The sequence below is a fragment of the Cheilinus undulatus genome, linkage group 1 (assembly GCF_018320785.1).
Source record: "Cheilinus undulatus linkage group 1, ASM1832078v1, whole genome shotgun sequence".
In the NCBI taxonomy this organism is placed as follows: domain Eukaryota; kingdom Metazoa; phylum Chordata; class Actinopteri; order Labriformes; family Labridae; genus Cheilinus; species Cheilinus undulatus.
This window is the reverse complement of record NC_054865.1, coordinates 28,100,666-28,127,688: the sequence shown is the minus strand read 5'-3', so window position 1 is coordinate 28,127,688 and position 27,023 is coordinate 28,100,666. Positions and strand designations below refer to the sequence as shown.

General features: G+C 38.1%; 1 protein-coding gene across 2 annotated transcripts; it reads left to right on the top strand.

Annotated features, from left to right (window-relative positions):
- hk1 (hexokinase 1) lies at positions 1-25,039 on the top strand. Of its 2 annotated transcripts, none has more exons than XM_041794677.1 (21): positions 1-366; positions 10,604-10,766; positions 13,547-13,695; positions 13,792-13,911; positions 14,121-14,216; positions 14,353-14,452; positions 14,668-14,851; positions 15,539-15,694; positions 16,331-16,418; positions 16,607-16,752; positions 17,016-17,208; positions 17,303-17,414; positions 18,097-18,245; positions 20,136-20,255; positions 20,506-20,601; positions 20,690-20,789; positions 20,882-21,065; positions 21,244-21,399; positions 21,590-21,677; positions 22,094-22,239; positions 23,160-25,039. In XM_041794677.1, exons 1-21 carry the CDS (start codon positions 304-306, stop codon positions 23,305-23,307), a joined length of 2,757 nt encoding a protein of 918 aa, XP_041650611.1. In that variant the 5' UTR covers positions 1-303; the 3' UTR covers positions 23,308-25,039. The 2 variants fall into 2 exon arrangements, with proteins under 2 accessions (XP_041650611.1, XP_041650604.1); XM_041794670.1 differs by lacking the exon at positions 1-366 and adding an exon at positions 9,172-9,359.
- The last annotated feature ends 1,984 nt before the right edge of the window (positions 25,040-27,023 follow it).

The window sequence follows — 27,023 nt, the reverse complement described above, 5'->3', positions numbered from 1 at the left end:
TGGCTTCACTCACATGCACAGAGAAAGAGAGAGAGGGATAGAGGAGCTGTAGAGTCTTAGCCGCACATGAGGCAGCTCTGTCTATTTTAAACCACAACAGATTGGACTATTTCACTCGAAGCGTATTACAGATTACATGATCAAGAGCAAAGTTTTAGCTCCTTTTTATTTTTACCTTTTCTATTTTGGATTTTCCTTTATCTGACTCTAGGTGATCGTGGGTGCCTGAGTGTGACAGAGTTAGTGTGAGTGTGTATTTTAGTGAGTCTGCATGTGTGTATAGGAGAAAAAAATTGGACCAGGATGATTGCTGCCCAGCTCCTAGCCTATTTCTTCACAGAACTCAAGGATGACCAGGTTAAGAAGGTGAGTGCTTCCTGGTTCTTCAGCCTCCATCTTTAAAATTATAGGTTGTGAAAAAGAAGGCAGATGTTGGAGGGAGATGACTTTGTAGAGGTCATAGAGTTTACTCATACTGCCGTCATCTTAACTTTGCTGTACGACTGAAGTTTTTCCACTCTAGCACATGTCTGGAAATCTTTACTTTCTGATGCATCACTTTAAGGAAGTGGACAAAACAGAGAGCATGTTGGGAAATAAGTATAAGACAGAAGTTCTTGTAGTCAATGAAAAATCACTGATTTCTTTTTATAGTAGGAAGTAATCCCCTCCTGCTCATTGAGACGTGACAAACAGCACAGGTATGTTTGTGTAGTAAGACGTGCTAAGAGACACGACACAGGGGCGTGTGATTGGAGCCATGATGTGAGCTCAGGGAGGTGTGGCAGAGAGGAGGAGAGAGGAAGTGAGAGGTGATGATGAAAGGACGAGGGATAAAGAAGTAGAAGTGGATTGAGAGCCAAGTCAGTTAAGAGGTCCATGAGTTTACTTTATGCTCTCATTAAAATAATACTTACACTTTCACTTCTTACTGGAGAGCTGAATAAAATAGAGAAAAGAAGAACCATAAAACTTTAGCTTTCACCGTTATTTGCTGTCTGTTTATGAGTGTTTCTTTGACAGGGTCGGCTATCCAAAAATGAGTGGGTAGTTTTCAACTTATCCTTCCCCTCAATCCTTTTCCTGTATTATTCAAAATCATTGTTTATACATTATGACATGTCTTATTGAGTCGCTCTCCTCAAGCATTAAAGTTCCGGTTAGAACTTTTGATTTCTATCAGCTTTGGCGCCCGCTCTGGACAAAGTAGTTCCCCTTAAGCTGGGCGGACAATGTGCAAATTTTATTTGAATCAACCACTAATTTTGAGTGGCACAACTCACTTTGAAGTCACGCTTACTTTCAGTGGGATCATGCGTCATTTGTCGTGCTGTGTACAGAGTAGAATACTCAGCTTTGTTTTCCTTTGTAAGCATTCAGACAACATCCTAAATCATCATGACAACAGCAAGAATTACTTTCTAATGCCCTCCTCACCCTCGCTATGAAAAAGAAAATAAGCAAGTAGGAAAAACTCCTACCTATGAAGCTGACACTTATGGCGATGCTGTTTGCGTGTGTCAGATAGAGAAAGGAGAGAGAGTGAAGTGAGAGAGCGTGGCTATGACTGGATATGACTTCAACCTCAGTGTGTTAGATTTTTGTTTTCAAAGAAAACTCCACAGATTTTTATTACAGTCTGTCCTGACTTTACTGACTTTACTTGTAGAGTGTGAACGCTCAGGTCGTGCACGACCATTGGCCTGTGTAGTGGGAGCACTTAAATCGTGCATGATGGTCATGCATTGTAAGTGATTCAGTTGCACAGTATGAGCTTACATTCTGCCATGACTGTTAGAGAGCTTCAAATTGCACAGTGTATGCCCAGCTTTAAAAGGAGGCCTGCATGATCAGACAAATTCCCCTTGTTGGATAGATATTTGTTTCACTTATATATATATATATATATATATATATATATATATATATATATATATATATATAAAACATAAACACTCACTAGATATCTGCATTTTGAGTACATTTTAACTTATAAACTCACCAAAAGGCCGCTACCTTTGGTCCGCACTGAAGTGTGCCACAGCACTCCCCTGCCCATGCTATTTCTATGCAGTAACCCACCGTTTTAGACAAGCAGGAGAAATGCTAAAGCAGGCTTTTACTTTGAAAAACACAAACCGGAAGTGTACTCATACTGTGTTTATCTTTTTGTTGACATATTGTACTGGTATGAAAACAGAGGACTTCACAAATATTGAAAGTTTAAGACAGTGGCTGTAACTTCAGCATACTGTAAATAGTCTTAGCTGACACCTGCCCCTGGCAACAGCTACATGCATATAAGGATGGTATAAAATATAATATGTCAGAAAAAGTTATCATTCTCAATTTCAGTGTGTTTCATTGACATTTAAATACTCCTAATTAGAGCTTTAATGTCTATTTTCAAACTTAAAGGAAAAAGAATAAAGTGTCTTCATTCTACATGTTAAAAGCGTAATTTTGCATGAAAAGTTTGAAGGTGAAAGTTGAGAACATGAGGTTCAGACCATGAATGTAAGTCTTTCATAACCTCTCAGCTGAGTCCCCACTGTAAAGCTTCAGGCTGAAAACTGACTGGACCAGTTTTAGTCGCCCTTAGAGAAGTACTTAGTGTGTGTGTTTAGGTAAATGGGTGAGTGTGTGTAACCAAAGAAAAGAGCTTTTTCCAGTTACTCAGACCACAACACTCTATTATGCCTCTGGATCAAATGCTATAAAACATTTCCAGGAAACACACCCGACCAACCTGAAAACTAAAGTAGTCTGAATAAATAAACTGTGTTACAGATCTGTTCTTCTATATTCAGTGAATTATATTATATCTACATTGTTTTGCTTGTTAAAGCCCTCTTCAAACATGTGTTGTATTATAATAAATGGTGTAGGGTCCCTTTAAGGTCGCTTCCTGATGATGTCACATGTCATCAGGCAGATTCTGGCTGCTTTTTTTACTGTAGCAATGGAAAAAGTTCACAGCTTCCTTGTCTGTTTTCCTCAAAGTTTCATTTCCTTTGTGCATTTGCATTGAGCAGTCTTTACTCTTACGTGGAGTCATTCACAAACTTGTCATTTCCAGGTATATCTGCTTTACCACAGTTAAAAGACGTTTATCAGCAGGCAGGATCTAATGTAATACAACACATCTCCTTTTCTCTTTGCTCTGGCCCTACTTCTGTCCCTGAAATTGGCCAGATCTAAACCATGTGACCATAGGTGACAGAAGAAGATGTATACCATACACTCAGCCAGGTGTGTTACTATTATGTAGCTCTACAAAGAGAAGCAACTTCCTTGGTTGTGACATTTAGGGAATCTAAGCCCCTACAAGAGAGTGTACATTGACGAACTCCTCAATTTTGTGTTTCCAGACAGATAGTGTGTATTTGTGTTTGTCAGAGAGACTCATCAGCTGAGTGTGTCTCCTCTTCACTCACTCCACTGCAGTGTCCTTGACTGCACTCTTTGACACACAGCGGGCTGTTAGCGGGCATCTACAGCTGTGCTCAGTGTTTGAGCATGAGGAGGAAAAAGGGAAGGTACAGGAGAGGGCAGTGTAGAGGACGGTATTTTTCCACATGGCAGGGCTGTGCGTGCACAACGTTGTGCACACTTACATACACAATGAACTCAGGTTTCAGGGCTTCCTCAAAGTGTGTGGCAATGACGTGGAGAAGGAGGCATTGTTGAGGGGAGGAGTATAAAAAGAAAAGGAGAAGGAGGAAGGGGGAGGAAGAAGGGGAGGGGAGCAGAGAGAGGGATCTCTTCCTGAAACTTAAACCCAGCTCCAGGCTATGTCAGGGGAAAGTTGTATGTCAGAGGTGTGTTGGGGGAAACATGGCCTTTATAGCCTGCAAGGCATAGAGGCCTCTAGTCACCTCACCAGGGAATGTCCCTCCGCTCTGCATCAGTAGGAACTCTCTTTCTGGTTAAAAATCATATCATTAAAATGAAGAGTTCCCTCTATAAGATGAGTAGGAATCATGTTCATTGTGCAGTTTATTCTCTCATAAAGCGGCAGAGACACTGTATCCCTCTGAGCAATGTGAGATCAGATGATGCAAAGCTATGCCAAAATGCTTATTCATGGTTTTTTGCTGCAGAGTGCTGAGTCATAGATGCTTATGCCTTTCCTGTAGCAGGAACTGGCCTAGTCCTAGCTTAGTGGATCTCTTAGTTTAATGTGGAGAAATGTGGACAATAGCTGCTTTAATCCCCTCTGTATCCTATCACAACCCTGGTCAACTGGGGGCACTTTCTTATTTAAGTAGACTAGCTAAGGAGGCATTCTCATTCAATTAGCTCATTGGGGACACATTCGTTTTTTAATCCAGCCATTTGAATACGTGTTAAAGTGCTTGGTCCACACATATTAACCGGTGACTTCACTGAGGACAGAGAAAGCGTTTCCACAGCAGGAACTTTCCTGAGGAGACTGTGAAATGGATGCACTTTCACTGCAGGTACCAGTCTGAATACAGTCTGATGGTGTTTTCACACTTGCAAAAAACTCCTGAAAATTTCCTGAGTTTTTTGTGGTGATCTGCAGGTGCTTCGTAGCTGTTTGCCAATAGGATAAAGACCCAACTCCGCTCCACTTCTTTGCCTGCTGTCAGACTAAAAGTTAGGTTTAGATATCTATACGAATATGGCAAAGGCACTGATATAATGGCGAAACTGTCACTTATGGCTTGCCTTGATTTCTTGAATTTTTCCTAAATGCTTAGGAGTGCATGTGGGAAACAGCTCATCAGACTTTACTATAACCCCCAAAGGTCCCTGCTCTGGGGGTAACACTTGCCAAATGTACAGGGACTTGGTGTTGGCCTTTCAGCTCTGAGCATTAAAATATGTTGGGTGCAGGTATGACTGGCATACACCAGCTTTTCTGCTCAGTCTGAATATTTTTGTTATTGCAGAAACAGCATCTAATTATTTTGAGGGACCTTTTGGTTCTTTGAAAGAACATTAATGTATATTAACCGGGTACTATTGGTGGTGATGTATAGCTGTATGTGTGACTGCTTATACATTTTAATTGTATTTGGCTTGGCAGTTCCTAGCATCAGGATACAACTGGAACAGAAAGAGGCAGGATTATCACAATGGAAAGTCACAGGAATTAGAAAGTCTGGCTGGCAGCTTCCAGTGTGTCACAGCTGGCATAAGCAAAAAGGCTTGGCGGCTTAAATGGAACCACAAGTTGACATTTAACTTGAATGACTCTGTTTACATCAGCTGATAGGTAAAGTACTACACATGGCCCGACTAAACTAACACATTACCACTTCATATACGCGGAGATTATGTAGGGCTGCACAGTGGTTATTGTGGCCCCTCACAGCAAGAAAGTTCCTGGCTCTAATTCCATGCTGGACAGGACCTTGCTGTGTGGAGCTTGCACAGTGCACGCATGGGTTCCCTTCAGACACTTCAGCTTCCTCCCACCAATACACACTTTTCTTCTACTTTTCTAGTAGCCTTAAATTGTTGGATATATGTTAAACACCAGCCTGGTATCATAACAGAGCTGCTACTGAGAGCATATGCCAAAAAAGTGTCTTGCCTATGTAATTACAACTGATGTAATGTGCCCACTGTATTACCTTATGCAATACTTTTATTTTGGTTATTGGATTACTATGGAAGACCTGTGATTGAGCAGTGACCAGTCCAGGGTATAAACCAGCCTCTCACCCAATGACAGTTTGGATTGGCTCCAGCCTCCACAACCTTGAACAGGATAAGCAGTGTAGATAATAAATGGATGGATGGTTCACTATGGATTTAGTCCACTCAACATCTCTAAACTTTATGTTGTAATAACTGAACAGATATTCAGGATAGATATTTTTAGCTCCAGGAAAGTTTAAAAATGCAAAACTAGTATCAAATAAAAAAGTTTTCGTTGACCATCCTGCAGTACCAAAAGTGGTCACTGGATAAACTGGTTTTAAGACTGTGTGACGCCATTACATCTAGGTCGTAATAGTACATCCATACATCAATCCATGTTAACATCCACTTAAGGGGAATATTGAAAGAGTTACATCAATGGAAAATTCAAGCAAGTAAATGCACATTTTAATATAAAAAGTGCAAATTTAGAACACAACAATGTAGAGCAATATGTACCTTGTAAATATACAAGCAATATTAGGGTTGACTTTTCAGAAATTTTCTGTATGATGGACTCAGCTGCAGTGAACTGAAACAGTGAGCCACTAACTGCACAGAGCTGCAGACAGAGCTATTGATTTTCAATGTAATTACCAGAACTACCTGCCATTTCACATTACTGGGATCATTTGCTCCAGTGTCACTATCATAAAGATCAAACTCATATAAGGTTTGATTTTAAAAAAAGGTACAAATATCTCAGTATGGATATGTTCATATTTAATTGTCTGGTATTCTGTATTGCATTGATGATCAGCTGATGGATCATAGTTAAAATAGACCATGTAAATAACCATATAATCAAAGTAAAACAAGTTTTTTAAATTTTTGAACTGTTGCCTCAAATTTGAAGATTTTAGCTGACTTTAAGAAACTCTAAAATTCTTCTTTGACAATAATAATGCATAAAGCTATGCATGCTAAAATATATTCAACTTCTGGTGTATTTGAGCACATACCATTAACACTCTTAAGTCCATCTGAGTATTTTTAAACATGTTTGTGTCACGAGGCATTGAAGGTCCAGTGTGTGTAAGTGAGTGTAGTGTAATTGAAAAAACAGATGCTGGGACTGAGCTGCTGTGTCATTATTGGTAAGCGTGTTTAAACCCCAAAGTGTCAGAACACTTATAGCATCTCGTGAAACCATGGACTAGACCTCAGAGAAGAACACTAGCCAGGTTTGCCTGTTTGTGTTGTGTTCCAGCAGGTTTACAGTACAAATACATTTTCATGTATTCATGGTGGTGAGAGGTTACTTAAACTCAGCTGTAGCCTTCTGTATGACAAGAACATGTGTTAGTAAGCTTTCAAACCATAGGGGTATGCTACATTTAGACTGAATATAAGGAATTTAACACCTACAGAGTAGTTAACATCTCATCTTCTCATGTACATGACTCACTACATGTTTATACCAGTCTGCATGAATAAACAGGAGATCAATAGTAGACTATCTGTCAAACCTACTTGGCAGTTTCCATTTATATTATAAAAGCCAAATCGACTTACCCTGGCAGAGAGATGTCCCTTTTATGATTGACTGGTTGTCTTTCTTTCTGCATGGAGTTATCATTTATTTCAGGATCATTCCAAGCACTATTTGGTAAATGTTGTTTCCACTCCTAATGTCATAAAAATCTGTCTTTACACAGGGAAAGTTTGTTTATATAGTGCATTTCCCACATAAAAGCAACTCAATGTTTTTAACACAGATAAAATAAATGTCGATAAATTAAAGAAATACCAACACAAGATAGACAATACAGATGCCCATATTACATATAAGCAGTTGTACTGAGAACTTTAAAATCCTACAAACTGAGAGAGAATAAAATCATATTTTATCTGTAAAGTGAAGCTTTTTTATACCCTAAAATCCATACCTGTAACTTCCTGTTTTGTACGCTCACACCCAAACTGGCACTTTCCTGGACCAGTCACAAATGACCAGAGCTTTATGAGAAACACAGTTAATGTATGACTCCCAGAAGAGGAAGTCGAAACATTCCTCAGAAATGTTACAATGAAGAGTAATCCTGATGAATAGTTGTGCAAGCACTGTTTCTGTGTAATCATATTTAATCATGTGAGCATGTTTACGTGAACCAGGCTGGCCTTGTAAGTATTTTAAATATAACTTAGATTTTCATAGTCTTTGTTATGAAACCGACTGATGGTAATCCAGTTAAGGGTCCCACAGGCAACTGGAAGCGTTAATCCTCCTACAGACATCTTGAACATGTCATTGAACACGAACTGTGTGCCCACTTCCAGTGTAATTCACTAGTAAAAAAAGTTCGTCTGCTTTATCAGAGAGTGTGATGCAATGAAGGATTTCACCAGGATTGTTTAACATCCTGTTCTTAAAGGCCACACAGCTCAGACTGTTTTGTGTTGTATCTGACATCTCATGCAGTTTGCAGTTTCTACAGGCATGCTGACTGCTCAAGATACAGCATGTCTGAACGTGCTGATTGTTACTTTCACCTAACTGGGGCAGTACAAGAGGGACACTTTCATAGAGTAAATCTAACATTTTACAAAAGAAAGCCTGACGGTCAACATGAAATAAAAAAAAAAAATGAACAGACTGTAAAATAATGGTGCATGATGATTTCATGTATGAAGATTGGATCATATGGACAAAACTGATGCTGTTTCACCTAATAAAAATATTTAATGACTTCTTTTTCTTCTTAATTTAATGGTGCTTAAAGTGTTATTAACATTCTAAAATCATCTCTGAAGTTTATTTTTTAAGTACCATTGTATTTGTAGGGTGGGACAAATGTAAAATTGAAACTATGCATGCTCAAACAAAGAACACAAAAAGCAGCAGTTGGGGTTACAGATATTGATTTATTCTCAAAATTTCTGCAATTTGTATTTATAGAAAAATGTTAAAAGTACCTTTTATACTAAAGTGAGTGCACAAGTTCTTAAAAGTAAAACATATAAATTATGTATGGTTTAAAAAATTAAATTTCAATGTTGTGATGAGCAAGGCCCTATTATTTATCGTTTAATTCTTTTTGTATTTATCTACCATAATACCAAGCAACATGCTTTTCACCAATCTGAAAGATTCAGGTCATTTAAGAAAACACTCACGGCTTAAGTCCCATAAACCACCCCCTCATTCCACCTTTTTGTTCTTACCCTTACTGCCCTTCTTCAAGAAAAGGTCATCAAATAAAATTTCACGTTACTGATTTCTCTAATTTTCTTCAGTACGTCATGAAAGAAATAAACAAAAATAAACGAAACATTACTTTAGCAACTGATTTGAACCCTTTTGTTGAAGCATCACTGAAAATCAGTCATTTTACATATGTTAAGCTTTTACAGTCAGTGTGCAAACATTTGTCCAATCAGAAGGAGCCTTGGACACACGTGCCATATAGCCGCATCATTTATCCAATCAGATGACGCTCACGCTAACCGCCACTGGTTTGCTTAAATTGGCTTCAATTATGTGGCAAATTTGAGTTCAGGTAGCTGGCATGATGGCTGACAGGGGAGAAAACAAGGAAAACATGGCCTATGAAGAGACTTGGTGGAAAAAGAACTGCGTTACAGATATTTTGAATTGTTTTGGATTCAGGGCTCTCAGTTTGTTGCAAAAACAAACTGCCAACTGTTTGAAATATGCCGAGGAGCTGAACGCACACGGAACCGTAAGTTTTAGCTAAATGCGTAGTTTCAAATAAACTCTCGCGTTATGTTTCCACCCAATACCTACATTTATTTTTCCAACCTGTCGTTATCTGACAGTATAACCTCTTTACAGTGACTAGACCTTTTTAATTGGTCAGAGACACTCTTACTCATCATCTTCACCGTAAAAACCATCATAAAGTCACAGGGAGCCCCGTCTGTCTAGCATTAATTTGCTAAAATGAACAGGCTTCTTCCTGGTACAACTGAGTCACGGTGGTGAGGCGATGCTTTTATTATACGTTTGCTGTAAAATTACACAATACCGTAGTAGGTGCAATGAAAGAATTTCCCTAAAACAGCATTTACTTATTTTGAAATGCAATAAACTCGGACCATCGTCAAGTGTCATAACTCCTTTAAAAATCTTTATTTTTATTTCAGTCAGTTCAGGAAGTAAAGTTATTTTTCCGGATAAGTGGAAACATTACAGTATGGAGAGTCAGTCATATCTCCAGAAATCCCTACAATCGTGCCTTCCAAAAACTAAAGCCAATTTCCTTGGTAAATTTTGTAAATCTCAGTTATGTACAGCTATAAACTGAAATCACACAGTATGTGAGGGTATGTGAATAGTTTGGGTTTTGACAAAATATGCACATCTATTCAGCTTAATATCGTAATATATTCAGTGTTGAAATAAGTATAGGTATGTTTCATAGAAAGATAGAGCATTGAATTATTTGCATTTCACAAAATAGTGTTGATTATTCTCATGAGGAACAACAGATGTTTAGAGAAGTTGGCATAATGAAATGTAGACATTGATTTTTCAAGTTTACTGGGATTTTGTTGCTTATGGCCCTGTGTAATTTGTGTCAGTTGCATTAGTGATGATGTTACCTGCAGCAGTACTGTAAGCCACGTGTTTACACTATGTGTATGATTGTGTTGAGTGTAATACTAGTTTTATTTGTCTGAGTTTTAAAGTGGTTCTGTTGACTTGACAGTCATTTTGATGCAATGAATTGAAGACCTGAATGAGATAATAAATGAAAAGCCTTGTTTTATACAGTAAGACGGTAAGTTAGTTCTTCTTTGCAGATGTAATTTGCTTGGAAGAAGCTGCAGTGTCATGTTGTAAATGAAGTATTGGGATAATATAATGACATCTGGTTATTATTACCTATGAAATGTTTGTGGCCAAAGGTGATGAGTAATTTTGCCAAATTTAGAATATTAACATTCATATTTCTTTTTCCAGATTGACAAGTACCTGTACTCCATGCGTTTCTCTGATGAGACGTTACTGGATATCACACACCGGTTTCGGAGGGAGCTGGCCAAAGGACTGGGTCGGGACACGAATCCTACCGCTGCACTTAAGATGCTTCCAACATTTGTGAGGTCAATCCCTGATGGCTCAGGTTAGTAACTTTAACCTGTATTTCAAAAATAGTTTGATCATGTGAAACAGTTTAAATACTTAATGTAATGACATCAATACAGAAACCAGTTTGCCAATTTTAGCACGACTTAAATGACAGTAAGATGAGATGATGGTTTACTATGGCCTGTAACTACAAAATGATTAAATATTTGCAGACAGTAACTGGTAGGACAGGAGCTACACTCCATTTTCACAAGTAAGACTCAGTTTTCAGTCCAAAATGAATGCTTTGCAAAGTTTAATTACAGTCATGTTGTTTAGATTTCAGTTAAAAAATGTATTAGTCCCTGGGGGGCAATTCAAGAAATTCAAGTATAATGGAGGAATAGAAGAGGTCATGATTCCAGTTGTTGCTTAACAAAGAAACTTTGCTGGCAACAAAACGTACAGTTATCAAAAGTCTCCAATTTGTGTGATCTAGTTATATGCGATATGTAGAAGGAAACGGATGACATCAGGTTACAGAACAAGCATGCAATCACTGTCCACTCTGGGACTGTGAAGTTAACCATATTTCTAAATGCAGCTTGTAGCATAACCAGTTGTTGATAATCAGTTTAAAGTGTTTTAGTATGAGAACAACCCCTGAAGACAAAACTATAGTGATAGGTATTTGTGCTACACAGAGAAATCTTGTGCCTGTTCTCTTCCAAATGCTGTCTGTTTTACTGTGGTCGTTCTGCTCTTGTAGTTCTGAATGTGTCAGTGTGTGTTCATATCTTGTATGTGCTGTGCTGTTCGAGGAGTATTCGTCCGCGTAAACTCAGTGACAGATTTTATTACATTAGTCAGCTGAATATTAATGTGAGCAATGCTCCCTCCATCTCTATCTCACACATGCACACAGTAAGACTCTCTCTTACATGCAGACACAGGTCAACTGAAGTCTACTTTAGTCTTCAACATTAAAACTGTTTCGTCAGACACAAAATCTCTCACTTATCAACAGAAAGCCACATCAACAGTGACACCACTTTTGATGATGCAATTTAGGCTCCTAATAGCTAACAAAAGATTAAGTATAATGTATGAAAATAAAAAAACTTTCTCTTATTTTCACAACAAATGGAAATTATACTTAGACATTCTGCTCATTATACAATGAATAATGCTGTGAAGTAATCCTCCTAAAAGATGTTTTTATGTACATAAAGGTTTACATCACTCTGTTTATTTTTAAAAACTGCAAGACATTTAACTTCTGCTGCTGCTGTTCATAGGCAAACAGCCTACTGTTGGTCATAAACTTATTTATTAATCTTATACTTTCAATACTAATTCAAGTGTTTCCACATTTTTTACAGACACCTGTAGTGTCATTGTTGTTTTACATTGTCATCTGAGAAATCTGTGATTAATGAAACATTTCAGCAACTTTTTGTTTGTTAACATGGATGAAAAAAACAGTTAAGGCTGTTAGTGGTTTCAGGGTTTTCCATAATCTGTTTAGTTTAGTTTTAAGGCTATAATAGCTTTGTATGGCAGAGGGATGGAGAGAGCCTATGCCCATTATCTCTAATTGCAGTTATCTATTGTTAGCTGTGCACAGATAAGACTTTAAACAATTATAGTGCGTGTCCTTGGCTTTGTTCACTATGTTCCCACGGAACAACAAAAAATGTATAACAATAAGGAAAGACTGAAACTAAAAAACTAAGATGACTGGACCACCCTGTTGCTGCCTTTTATACATTTATCTGCTTTATTCACATTCCTTTTTGATAACATATCAGCACTAATGACCTGACCTTGCATTCTGATCTGCACTAAAAGCATCAACCCAATATCATTATAAGATAAATTACACTGCAAGGTATTTAGGCTGTATCTAATTAAATAATAATCTTTTCTCAGAAAGAAGATAATACAGCAGTTTTTTTTTCAGAAAAGGCTTTAAAAACTGACCTTTCTAAAGTGGCTAATCAACAGTCTCCTCAGTGGTTCACTATCACAGTAAACATTCAGACCTGTAAGACATCTTGTTGGTACTTTTAAGTCAGTGCTGCTGTTAAATAGTTACGGTTTGATTTGTTTGTCCTGAATGACTTCGGATAAGAGATTAGGATTAGATTTAACAGTGACATAAAAGGAGTAATCCTAATCACAGCTCAGAGATACCATCAACAGCAACATCACACAGTGTCTACACAACACAATAGTATCCATTCATGAAAGTTGTTATTAGAGCTTACAGTATCAAAGACATAATACCATCTCATGACCTTTCATTTTCATAACATCGTTATCTGTTTGATTTGCACAAGACAACAATGTGGATGCACCTGTTGTTCAGATTTGTTGCTTAACTGAACTATAAACAACTGTAACATTTATATGCAAAGGTATTTTTGACAAGCTCTTCACCTGGCTGCTGTTACACCTGTGATGGAGTTGAGCAGTCACTAACTAGTTACTGCATAGTAAGTTTATCTTGCAGAGAAGAGTCCAGTGGATCTAAAATTCACCTGTAGAAAGCATCAGCAGATATATTGTATCCACCCCAAACCCTGTTTTGGTTTTCATACTACTGCACTGAATAACTAGAACTGTCCACTGCATAACCAGAAGAAAAATACTATCCTTGAAACTTTTAGAACAGCATTATGTTTCCATGTTTTTCTTTTTCTGGGTGTAAAAAGTATAAAGGCATGATATTAATTTACTGCACAGTAACACTGAATGCTGCTGTGAGTACTAACAGTTCTTGTTCTCCTCCCTTTTCTTTCACCTTTCTTTTTGCCACTTCTGTTTTGACAGAGAAAGGGGACTTCATTGCATTGGATTTGGGAGGCAGTAACTTCAGGATCCTCAGAGTCAAAGTGAGCCATGAGAAGAAACAGACTGTTCAGATGGAAAGTCAAATCTATGACACACCAGAGGACATCATTCACGGCACTGGAGCAAGAGTTGGTGTTAATACTGAGATATAGACAGAAATAACCTCAAAAGTATCTTCAGCTCAAACTGAGAAAACCTCTCTCTCTTTCCTACCTGTGTTCCAGCTGTTTGACCATGTGGCAGAGTGTCTTGGGGACTTCATGGAAAAACAAAACATCAAAGACAAGAAACTTCCAGTGGGATTTACCTTCTCCTTTCCCTGTCAGCAGACCAAACTTGATGAGGTAAACTGAATAAAATTATTGATCAGTACTCTTCTTACAAGTACGACTTTCTCCATAGTCAACTTTTTTTTGGTGATGTATTTCCATTCATATTTCATTCATAATGTATGATTTCCATGCAGTCCATTAGCATCACGAAGTGCCAGAGATGTAATGGAGAATGAATATATCGTCTTGTCCCACTTCCTTCTGGTTCTCTCTGGTTCCAGGGCTTTCTGATCACATGGACAAAACGTTTTAAGGCCAGTGGAGTGGAGGGAATGGATGTTGTCAAGCTGCTCAACAAAGCTATTAAGAAAAGAGGAGTGAGTCTATTTGTCTCTCATTAGGCTTAAATCTGAGATCATCTGTGTGTTCATTCTTATGTATTTGGTTTTTTTTAAGCAGTCCTTTAAAAATACAGAATATATGATTACATCTGTGCTCTATAATTTGTTTCAGGACTATGATGCTGACATTATGGCTGTAGTGAACGACACTGTGGGGACAATGATGACTTGTGGTTTTGACGACCAGCGCTGTGAAGTTGGCATTATTATCGGTACGATGGCCAAGTGCATTTTAAAAGCAGAGGGATCAATTACATTCATACATTTATCTGTCATAGTTAAAAATAAGACTCTCAAAACCAATTAAGGTGCAGATTTAAAGTAGTGTAATTAATTTAATCTAACATCTATCTTTTTACCAAGATAAATTGATTAATGTAACAAATATCAGATTTAAATGTATGCATTTGTTCTGCTCTGTATCTAGGCACAGGCACCAATGCGTGCTACATGGAAGAACTGCGTCACATTGACCTGGTGGAGGGGGATGAGGGCAGGATGTGCGTTAACACTGAGTGGGGAGCTTTTGGAGATGACGGCAGACTGGAGGACATCAGAACAGAGTTTGACAGAGAGATAGACCGAGGCTCCCTAAACCCTGGCAAACAGCTGTATGTCACACTCCCACTATTAGATTCAGACATGTTATTCCCTGAGATAATGCATATCACCTGCTTTTTAACCTGCAATGGAACCAGATAATCAGTTGAAGGTTATCTGTCGCTTACTCACACCAGTTTTTTAACTGTTGTCTGCATAAAGAAAGATTATCATCTTTTAAAAACATGTATTTTGTGGCACCAAGTCCTTGCTGTCATGTATTACCCCATGTACAGAGGCTGTGTCTTCCAAGCAGGCAGCTTTAGTTCAAGTACGAGCCAGCCATTCCCCACTCTCATACCCCCAGCTTCTACTCTACCCACTGTCCGACCTAGTAAAGGAAGTCTTTTTTTTTTTTTTTTGTTTAATGAAGAATTTATCTCATTTTAAGTTCTCCTATGTATGTGCTGTTGACACAGATTGCCAGAAAAAACAATTTTCTAACAACAGAGTTACAGAAAAGCCAATAGTCTTTGTTGCCTCTTTATTATTCTTTATACACGTGGGAGGAAAAGTATGCTCCTAAAATTGTTAGCTGTCTGTAGGCTTACTGTGATGCATGAAGAATTATTGAATATTTTCAGCTGCTTAAAACCTGACCATTTCATTTAGAAAATATATCATTTGTTAAAGCAAAACATTTTCCAGAGCACTGGATGTTCAACAACTTTTCTCATTTTTGTTCTCTTGTGTGCTAGCTTTGAGAAGATGGTCAGTGGTATGTACATGGGGGAGCTGGTCCGTCTCATCCTGGTGAAGATGGCCAGAGAAGGCCTGCTGTTCGAGGGAAGGATCACCCCTGAGCTTCTGACAAGAGGAAAGTTTGAGACCAAACACATCTCAGCTATAGAAAAGTAAGTCACAAAATATTTATTTGTACTCATTTTCTTACTAGAACAGTTCTGTAAAATTTTAATTATAAAACTTTAATGTACAGTGTTTAACAAATTTATTAGACCACCTGTCATATTTATCTCAAAGACCATCCAGCATCATGAGGTGCTTTAATGCGGACTCTTTCATTTTCAGTGAGCTCTCCATGTTTTACCATTTTCAACAGGAATGAGGGATTTTCACTGGGCTTCTCTGAGAAGTCAGAAATTAATCAAGCATAACATTCAACCACTAAAACTCATTTTTCTCTTCAGGAATGCAAGTAAATAACTATAATTTGACATATTAATCAAGAAATATCAATGTGCTTTACTATTTTTTCAGTTTTTTGTAAATCAGTACATTTGAAAATTCATGGATAACAATAATAATTATATTTAGCAATAAAAATATAATTGGTTAAAGAGCTTCTACATATTGGTGTATTAACCATTGCAGAAACAAAAAATGATTTTGGTAATTACCACTGCTGTTAATTTAGGGCAGCTGTGGCATAAACCTTACTTTGGTTAGGGTTAAGGTGGTCTAATGAATTTGTTAAGCACTGTATATAGTATGTTTGCATCATAGCTTCACTCTGTTTCTTTCTTGTTCAGGAGCAAAGAGGGGCTGAACAAGGCCAAAGAGATTTTAATCAAACTCGGTGTGGAGCCTTCAGCTGAAGACTGCATTGCTGTGCAGCATGTGTGTATAATTTTATAATTTTTTGAGGAATTGGTACTCTAGCATTTTTTCTTGTCTTCTTTTGACCACAAACGGCATCAAAAATGAGTACTTAAAAGTTTGTTTTACATAAAATAGAAGGTGCCTGTTTTTTCTGTGGTCCCATAAAGTGCTGCTTGATAGATTTCTCTCCTCGCCTTTGCCATCAGGTCTGTGCCATTGTGTCTTTCCGCTCTGCAAACCTGATCGCATCCACACTGGCAGGCATCTTGATGAGGCTGAAGGAGAACAAAGGAGTGGCACGACTTCGAACCACTGTAGGCATTGATGGATCGCTATACAAGATGCACCCACAGTGAGTGACCATAGGATTGAAAAAAGTTCAATATGTCTAACATGTTTTATCCGCAGTATTGAGTTTAAATGCTATTCTACCTTTTGATGACATTTGTGTCATTGCTTCTTATTTTAGCATAAAGTGACTGAGAACTGCTGCCAGATGTGAGAGATTGACTGACTGAATGTTTAACATTATGTTAAGCATGATCTTTTTGCAGACCACGTTACTTATCAAATATGTTAAAATGAACAGTACTGAAACACTTGCTTGTTTTTCAGATATGCTCGTCGTCTTCATAAGACAGTCCGTCGTTTGGTCCCAGACTGTGATGTTCGGTTCCTCCTATCAGAGAGTGGTAGTGGAAAAGGTGCTGCCATGGTGACAGCGGTGGCTTACAGACTTGCTGAACAGTCAAAACAAATTGCAGAAACACTTTCCGAATTCCGCCTGACGACAGAACAGCTGCTTGAGGTGTGGAGTGTGTTATTTTTGTATGTGTTTGAGCTTCTGTCCCTGTCTAAAACACCACATATTCATTCATATTTATTTGGCTGCTTCTTTTCAGGTTAAGAACCGCATGAGGGTAGAGATCCAAAACGGCCTTTCAAAGAGCACTCAGGACATAGCTACAGTCAAAATGCTGCCAACCTTTGTACAAAGCACTCCTGATGGCACAGGTAATGCACAACTTCGCATACACACACATTGATGACACACATCCAGGTGAGGGTTGGTTAGGCCCAGTTACATTATTCAAGCTTTTAACGTCACATATGTGTGAAAGAGTTAGTAACTGATATCATTAATTAGCAGTTAAGCTGCTTATTACAGCTGACTCAGACAATGTCACAACTGTCTAAGATTGACAGATCCTTCAGCCAATGGCATTTATCATCACTAAAAATCACTTTTGACTCTTTTTTTTAAACCCTAAATGATTGTTTTTTAATGTTTAAAAGTTTTCAAACTTGCAACAAAGCTACTAGTTCAACTTTGTTATTATTGTTCATAAATGTATCGGGGCCGATGCACTGAAGGTTGCATCATGAATAACAATTAAGAGGTAAAACTTGATTTTTACATACATTTTAAGTAACAGTAACTTAAGTAACTTACTCTCCTTCGATAGCCCATCACTGTGTGTTGTCCCCTCTCCACTCAAAATGTCTTTGGGTTAAAATACAACTGAATTTATGTTTTTTTCTTTAAAACATAGGGACTTTTGGTAATATTGAGCATAACAAACAGTGTATTATTTAAAGCACATGGTATCAAAAAAATAGGGAAGTATCAAAAATTTTGTCAACCTTGGTTCTGTTTCATTTGTACCTCTGTTTGTCTGCTTGCATTTTTATCCAGAGCATGGTGATTTCCTGGCATTGGACTTGGGAGGAACCAACTTCAGAGTTTTGTTGGTCAAGATTCGCTCTGGCAAGAGAAGAACGGTGGAAATGCACAACAAGATCTATGCCATTCCTCTAGAAGTGATGCAGGGCACAGGAGAGGAGGTGAGCTCCATCATGATTAGCCCTGAAACCTGTGGTAAACCGCTAGATATGATGTAGAGGAGGGAGAGGGAGAAACTTTGAACTTAACCTCTTGTTACTTTGTTGGCAGTGTGAAGGTTAGGGTAGTAAGGTGTGAGAGGAGGTCAGGGGTGTGATCCTTGTTGGCTCAGAGATAAGTAGATCAGAGAGAGCCAGTTGAGGAGGCTGCTGGTTAAAGGGAGTTAGAAATAGAGGTTGGTTAAGATTAGCATTGACTTGACTGTCATTAAAACATAGACTTGAACTCAGTGCTCGTTCTCTGGCTGAAGCTTAACCTGTCTGTAACCTGGCCCTCATTCTCACTCCTCTGTTTCCCTTTGTCCTGAGGTACATCAAACAATAACAGAATATATTTAAGGTTATTTCACAGTTCTGTCACATTTTAAAAACATATATCACCCCCATAAAACAAACTTACACCTTGTATTGTTTTTTTGGAGTATCTGCACTGTAACCTCGGTAAACATTTTCCACCATTTTTCTCCCAAAATTCAAACTTGGCAAAGGTCTAAATCAAACAAAGTGAGCAAAGACCCTTCTGTTGGTCTTCAGGGCGTTACGGATGGAAAGGTGTGAACCTGTGCTTTCAGCATGATTCAAACTACAGGAGTTTTGCTACAGACTTAAAGGAGAAATTGAGTTTTTATACTTGGATGATCAAAAATTTTCCCCGGATGATCAAGTAAATAGAGAAGTTTCAAGGTAAAGGTCCCAAACCTCTTGAGTCATTGGAAAGTCCTTGTAATCTGTAATGCATTGTACATATTTTATACATTTTGGATCTATCACATAATTTTGAACTTAGATGGACAACAAATGCTACTGAAGAAAAACTAGAAGACAGTCAGAGATGCTTACTGTCTTGCTAGCATGCAGTATACATAAGAGTGCCTGGGAATAACCCTTTAGCCCATCTCAACAATGTATCTGTCAGGATAGTTGGAACATTTTGCTCCTCAGGCCATGCACACCTCAATCAATTTTCTTGTTGAATTCGTTACTTTTCTTTCAATCAGAGGTCCAGGAATATCTTTGTGAAACTACTGTTGAATAGGTGATCAGATGCCCATGTTGCTTCACCCATGTTGAGCAATGCAGCAGAGTCGTTCATTAATGATTCAGTGTTCATTTGACCTCTTTATTTTGGACTATACCACTCTATCTTTGATCATTTGATATTGCTATAGTACAGTTGGTATGCTACAAATCATTCCTGGAAATCTTAATTTCTTTCTTTCTTTCTTTTTATCCCCATTAGTCACTACCAAAGTAGGATCCACACAGGCAAACACTGAAGATCTATATGAATTACAATATGAAAGTCCCATTTGGAAATTACAATAATTAAAAGTCATAATTAAAACAAGAGTAATGATGACAGCAAATAAGTTACAATATACACCAATAAAACCAGGAGGAACCCATTAGCAAGCTAAACTAGAATCTCTCATGTGCCCATATTGAAAGTACTTTTGCAGTTTTTTGAAGAAGGAAAAAAACCTTTAAGATATTTCCTAATAAAACGATGAGTACGGTCACTACACGATGACACAAAGGTACACAAAAAAACAAGAGATTTGACCATTTTGCAATATTGAAATAACTTTCCTATTAAGGATATCGACATGCATTAACAAGAGATTTAAAAAAGTTTCCAGATTCAATTTTTGCCTCTGTTATAAAACCTCTCCTGGTTCTACAAGGCTTTCACAGTGACTTAACTCCTACACATCTTGTTCTTTAAAACTTAGTAATTAACCCCTAACATGCGGGTTTGTATGAAACAGATGCCACAAAATAAGTGTTTATGAAAGACTGATGGCAGCTTAATGTTTCCCTTTCTTCTTTCAGTTGTTTGATCACATTGTGCACTGTATCAGTGACTTTCTGGACTACATGGGGATGAAGAACACTCGTCTACCTCTGGGCTTCACTTTTTCATTCCCCTGCAGACAGACCAGCCTTGATGCTGTGAGTTCACGACTCCACTTTCCACTCTGGTATACTGTACTATCTCTTACCTCCCTGGGAGTCATTAAGGAGCTGTGTAGCAGAAATTAACCCACTGACTTTGCAAAAGGGGAGCTTTAATAAGCATCCATGCATTTTTGAAAGAGGACTTATATTTTTTTTATATTATTACAACAGTGTTTTGTGAAACAAAGAATGTTATTTTCTGAGCTCTTAAGAGATGATTGACATGATTTTAATGTGTGTGCAGGGCATCCTGGTGACATGGACAAAAGGCTTCAAGGCAACAGACTGTGAAGGAGAGGATGTGGTGGGACTGTTGAGGGAGGCCATTAAGAGGAGAGAGGTAGGACCTCAGAACCAGCCTCATTTTTAAAACTGAGTTATAACATGTAAACATTGATGTTTCATTACATTGTGTGTTTCATCCTTAGGAATTTGACCTGGATGTGGTGGCCGTAGTAAATGACACTGTGGGAACAATGATGACCTGTGCATATGAGGAACCTACCTGTGAGATCGGACTCATTGCTGGTTAGTTTCCCTTATTTTAGCTCTCCTTAATTAATGCTCTACTTTTTAATATTTTCCTGAGCTTTATCAGTGATTTGTGTGTGTCTATCTAGGCACCGGCAGTAATGCGTGTTACATGGAGGAGATGAGAAATGTTGAGATGATTGAGGGGGATGAGGGAAAGATGTGTATCAACATGGAGTGGGGGGCTTTTGGAGACAACGGATGCCTTGATGACATCAGGACAGAGTACGACCGTGCTGTGGATGACTTCTCCCTCAATCCAGGCAAACAAAGGTACCCCTCCAACACATACACAATCATCCATAATACATTTACGATCACATCAGAAACACCTGTTAGTTTGTTAAACCTTTCCTTCCTGGACTCATATCCTTATAAATGACATATATTGTGGGGGTATGCATACGTTTGTTTATGTGTGTGATTTATCCTTGCATGTTTGTTTTTACAGATATGAAAAAATGTGCAGCGGCATGTACCTTGGTGAGATTGTGCGTAACATCCTCATTGATATGACCAAGAGAGGATTCCTGTTCAGAGGACAGATTTCTGAAACACTGAAGACCAGAGGCATCTTTGAAACAAAGTTCCTCTCACAGATTGAGAGGTAAGAAATGGTTAAAATGTGTGATCTTTACAACATCACTGCCAGGAGTTTGCATCTTTAACAATTCAAAATTTTACTTTTGCATGTTGCCGTTAGGCTACAGATGTTCTTTAAAAATATCAACTTGAACTTTTGGGGTCTGACTTTTGTTATCTTCAGCTAAAAAGTTTTTTTGTCTTTGCCCCTCCAGTGACAGATTGGCTCTGCTGCAGGTGAGATCCATCCTTCAACACTTAGGACTGGACAGCACCTGTGATGACAGTATCATAGTCAAAGAGGTGAGGTTTAACAGAGTACACATGCTTTATAGCTTACATTTGGCACATAAAAATGTTTTCTTGCCTAAATAGCAGTTTCTATATCAAACATTACATTGTGAGAATGCATGGCAACAAATTAAGGCTATGGTTAACTTGATCATGCATTAATGTTTGACTAGACATTTGTTTTAGGTAAGTGTGCATTATAAACTTAATTGCTGAGTGAATGAACAGTTGAAAATGAGAGAGTCTAAGCCCCACAACACATGATTATCAGCCTTTTCTGGGGAAAGAACCAGGATTATGTGACTTAAAAGTTAACAGAGACATATTGTTTTTTGTGTTTGTTGGTTGATATTTTCCGACTGGGCAAACTGTGGCAACAACAGTCTATTAAGTCTTGCAATACTGATAAAGTTTTCATTGTGTTACAGGTGTGTGGAGTCGTGTCACACCGAGCTGCTCAGTTGTGTGGGGCAGGTATGGCTGCCGTGGTCGATAAGATTAGAGAGAACAGAGGACTGGACCGTCTGAACATCACTGTAGGGGTAGACGGGACGCTCTACAAACTACATCCACAGTGAGTAAAAAGACTACTCAACTGTATTTGCATGACAAATGTTTGTCAGCCTGGAGGTGGGGGCAACCATAGAAACAAAGAAAATACCAACAAAAGCAGGCTCAACCAGTTGTGAAAGAGCTGTAGACCACTAAGACTCAAAAAACAAGTGTTTCTATTTGCTGCTTTTTAAAACTCTTTACTACAATTTTATTTTGGATACTATTCATACTTCATAATGGACGAGTCATATCTTTCCCTTGGTGTCACCTGTAAGACGCTGGGTATTAAAGAGAGAACACACTCCATCCTTTTTATCACATCTTACTTACAAAAGATAGCTTTCAGTGTATAACGATATACATTTATGTATTGATGTGTATGGTGTGGGGTGGGATGCTGGAAAATACTTTCACCTGCCAAAGAGGGGCCTGGTAGAAAAAAGTCTCGGAACCACTGCTATGCCAAGCCACAACAACTAAAAGACATTGTCCTTTATTACCTCCGCCAAGGAGGTTATGTGATCGGCAGGGTTTGTTAGTTTGTTTGTTAGCAACATAACTCAAAAAGTTCTGCATGGATTTTGATGACATTTTCAGGAAATGTCAGAAATGGCATAAGGAAAAACTGATTAGATTTTAGGAGTGATCCTGATCACTGTCTGGATCCAGGAATTTTTTAAAGGATTCTTTACTATTGGGAGATAGGGCTAATAGCGGAGGTCTGCGCTCTTCGAGTGCTTTTCTAGTTTGAACTGTTATTTTTTCCCTCTCACTTTTTAGCCTATACAAATATGGTAAAGCTGTTTAGCTTGTTTTCTAGCTGTATGTTCATCTTACTCACAGCCTTTTCAAAGCCTGATCCCAAAATGTCTTTTTCTGTGTGGTACATCATCATGGCTTCACAGTTTAACAGCATGTCAAACCTTTTCTCTCTGCCAGTTTCTCCCAGATCATGCACCAGACAGTAAATGAACTGGCCCCTCAATGTAACGTCAATTTCCTGCTTTCAGAGGACGGCAGTGGGAAAGGAGCTGCACTCATCACAGCTGTGGGCTGCAGATTGAGAGAGGAGCTGAACAATAAATAGGCAGTAGTTGCTGTCTCTTTTACCTCCTCTCTTCTGTGTTTCTCTGTCTACCCTCCCTCTCCTCCTCTCTGTGTTCTGCCTCCTCTTTTGAATCACTCTGGTGAACGTATCTGCTGCTTTAGCTCATTTACACAACACAGAAAGGTGATCTTTCTCTGCTGTGTTAGCAGATAAGCACTGGGAAACAGCTAGATTTTGTTTGTTTAATCAGAGTGTTATTACCCAAGTTATTTCATTTTTGTGATTTCTAAGGAGAAATTTATCACTGATATAAAATGCACACATTCAGCTTCTGGCAAAATGTGCAGAGCAGAAAAAGTCCAACCATGTCGGTAAAGTTTCCATGATCTGTTCAGCACCGCCACCTAGAGGATGTCTCTGATAACTGCACACTTTTACAACATAAAGAGTACAAGCAAAAACCAAAAGCAGAAAATTATTATTCTTGCAACATGTTTGATAGATGCAGGGACATAAAAAATACTGTTTTAGACCAAAGTGTGTCTGCTGTATGCTTCTCGCTGTCTGTATAATCAGACTTGAGCTATATGATGTGATATATCAATATGTCATGAGATAAAGGGAATACTTTTGGTTTAGAATTTTAATATCTAACCCAGATATAAAACAATATGTTCTGAATAAAATGTTGCTATTTATTTTATTTTTATATCGGGGAAAATGTTGAAATTGTTACTGTTGCAAAACGCCATTGTCATAATCCCTTTAGTCTGTTGATGCTCTGTAGTGGAGCTAATAAACCCTATCAGTGCAGAGATGTGACAAAGAGGGATTTCCTTTATGCTTGCTCTGCAGGGAACACCACGCCACTTGCTTACTGAATGTTTTTATTGGTATAATTTGAAACAGCAGTCTTATTCTACTTTAAGGTCAAATTTTTTTGAAGAACTTTTATTTTATAGAGTAGAAATCTTGTTCTTGGTACCAAGCACAGCTAAGAAGTTTTGTCATAAGAAGTTCTCCACAATTACTGAATTACAGCCATTAAATAAGATTGTGGTGCTAACACTGATGTCAGTGGATCAACAATGGCAAATGTCATTATGAAGAATATTGCAGTGGCTCAAACTCTAGGGGAATTTGAACATGTTTAAATTAAATTGTGTCCCTGTAGTCACTCACTGTACTTCATACGCTCCTACAAACAGACAGGGCTTATGTGAACTACTGTACTCATTATTACTTGTTTGTTAAAAGTCAAATATTTATTTTTCTCTATAATCTTAAATGATTGTATTAAACCTATGACTGATGCTTATTGACTGTCTTTTGCCATTGGAGGGGTGAGCCCATTTAAAAACTTAAAGCAAGACTTCGAGAAGTCAGCTTGTTTTAATTGAGGGTGCAATAGTGAGTCTTTGAGATGCTGCTGTACATTTTACTGCCATTGTTGTAAAACCAGATAAAAATCTGTCTTTTTGGGACTGATTAGTACCAACCCATCCTGTAGCTAATGCCATGCAAATAATATTTCAAAGATTTGCACAGAAACTGAGTTTCTGGAGTTTCCAATATAACTCAGACTGCCAAAAGAAAAAAAGATGAGCAGGTCTTAGGCTACGCTGCCTTCAGATTTTCTCACATTTTTTCTTACCTGCACATCCAGTGAGCTCTTAAATCTTTGATTCCTCTGTTCACAAAACTCAGATATTTATCTGTCCAACACTGTTAATCAGTCGTCGCTAAATAAACACAAACCTGTCTCAATGTATTGGGTTTCCTTGAATTCTTTGTGATTTTCTAAATCTATCCAGAAATTGTTTTTAATGGTCATGTAAATATGAGGTATGGCTATTCAAAATATGACCACTGCCGTAATACAATTTTATTGAACAAACATTTGTTTCAGTGTCTTTCTCCATCAATATTCTCCCCTTCTGCATTAACACACCGTACATTAAGGTTTTCTATTGATCAGAGCAGTGCAGTAGGTCTTCTTCAAACAGTGTCTCAGAACCTCTCGTTTTTTTCCTAACTTCTGACACACTCAAAACGTGTTCCTTTGAGCCCAGATTCGATCTTAGGAAAAAGTCACGGTGCTTGATCGGGTGAACAGGGAGAGGGATCAAGCACTGTGATGGTTTTTAGGCCACAAACTGCTTTACTGAGAGCACAGTGTGAGCTTGCACATTGTCTTGATAAAGAATGAAACCATTTATCCTCAACTGTGGTCTCTTTCTTCTGACTTTATCTAGAACCTGTTTGTAATAGTGTTGATTCAACTTAGAACACTCTGGAGCACACTCCTTTCTTCATCCTTGGTGATAAAGGTATTTCCTGTGTATTACTGACTGCCGTTTTGTCTTAGGATCATATCTGAAGATCCAAGTTTCCTCACATGTAATCATTCCTAAAAAATGTGTGTTTCTTTCATTTTGCTACACGTCTCCACAAATTTGCTTGCTTTTTTCTTTTAGGAGTCAGGTGTTTTGGGACAACTTTGGCACACACTTTTTGTCATGTTAAAATGTTCATGCAAAATCTGCCAAACTGTCTCTGCTATCATTCTTATACTGAGTTTTTAATCATTTTGAGCAATTTATTCAATTTTTTGAATGGTTTCAGAAGTTCTTGATATAAACATTCATTGTCTCGGACATCTCTGCCTTCACAAAATCTTTAATGCCATTCAATCACACCTGTTTGTACATGCAGTGTTCCCTATACACCCCAGTTAATGTAGGGGAGACGGGGGACAAATCTAACATTTTTCACACTTTCATAACTCACAGATTACTTGGAATACACATGGCATTTTAAATATAGAAATATTTTTCCGCTAGTTGATAAAGCTGTTGCTGTATTTTAACTCATGCCTAAGGCATGCCTGTTTTGTTCAGTTCAATTAGAGTAGACAAGATGTCACAATTGCCCCTGTAATGGGGGAATTTTACTACATACTTTGTGCCACCATGTTGTGACATCAAGGTTGGGGTGCTCTGTGCAGGACCGAGTTCACGAGCTGTAAATATGACTTGGAGAGACGTTCTATTTGCCACTTTTGGGCGGAGGTCAGAAAAATAGGTCAGAATAGGAGTTACGATGACAAATGGAACGCTGCATTAGTTTCATCACTCTAGCTTGTTTCTAATTGCAGTCATTGAGTGTGTTACAACTGCCCCCGGTCCTCCCTATGAAAAGGTTCAGCTGCTGTTTTGTCAATTTCACCAAACACATAAAGTGAATGGGTTGCTCAACTTTTGAGCTAATCATTTTCTGACACCTTAGCAAAACCACGTGCACTTCAATCAGTAGCAGTGAACTAAAGACATCACTTATTTGAGACTTACAGCCGTTGTGTGTGAATACCCAACCTTTAATAACACTCGGTGTGACTGTGAACCACATGGTTTTATCTTCAAAAGCACAGTCTTGTAATAGCCATACATGTAACCATCGGAGCTGTCTGTAACATTATTTTACACCCAGTGTACAGCTGTAGAAGCACACACAATACATGAGTATTGACTTTATTTAGGTCAAACAAACAAGCTGCTCTGTGTGAATAATGAATACTAAACAAATGTCTCACCATGTCAAGGTAGGTTTGAAAAGTCAAAGTTAAAAAGTTAAATTAACATTGTAACATGACTGAAAATCACTAAACAAATCCAGTTTTTATATTGAATATACACAGTTCATAATACATTTCACATCAGACTCTTTCAAAAACACTTCATTTAGTTGATCAGGAC

Excerpts from the sequence above, each read along its gene's own strand:
- hk1 (XM_041794670.1), top strand. The coding sequence starts at position 9,186 with ATGATGGCTGACAGGGGAGAAAACAAGGAAAACATGGCCTATGAAGAG. Across the intron at positions 13,912-14,120 it reads AGCAGACCAAACTTGATGAG|GGCTTTCTGATCACATGGAC; the intron begins GTAAACTGAATA and ends CTCTGGTTCCAG. Across the intron at positions 17,415-18,096 it reads AAGCACTCCTGATGGCACAG|AGCATGGTGATTTCCTGGCA; the intron begins GTAATGCACAAC and ends ATTTTTATCCAG.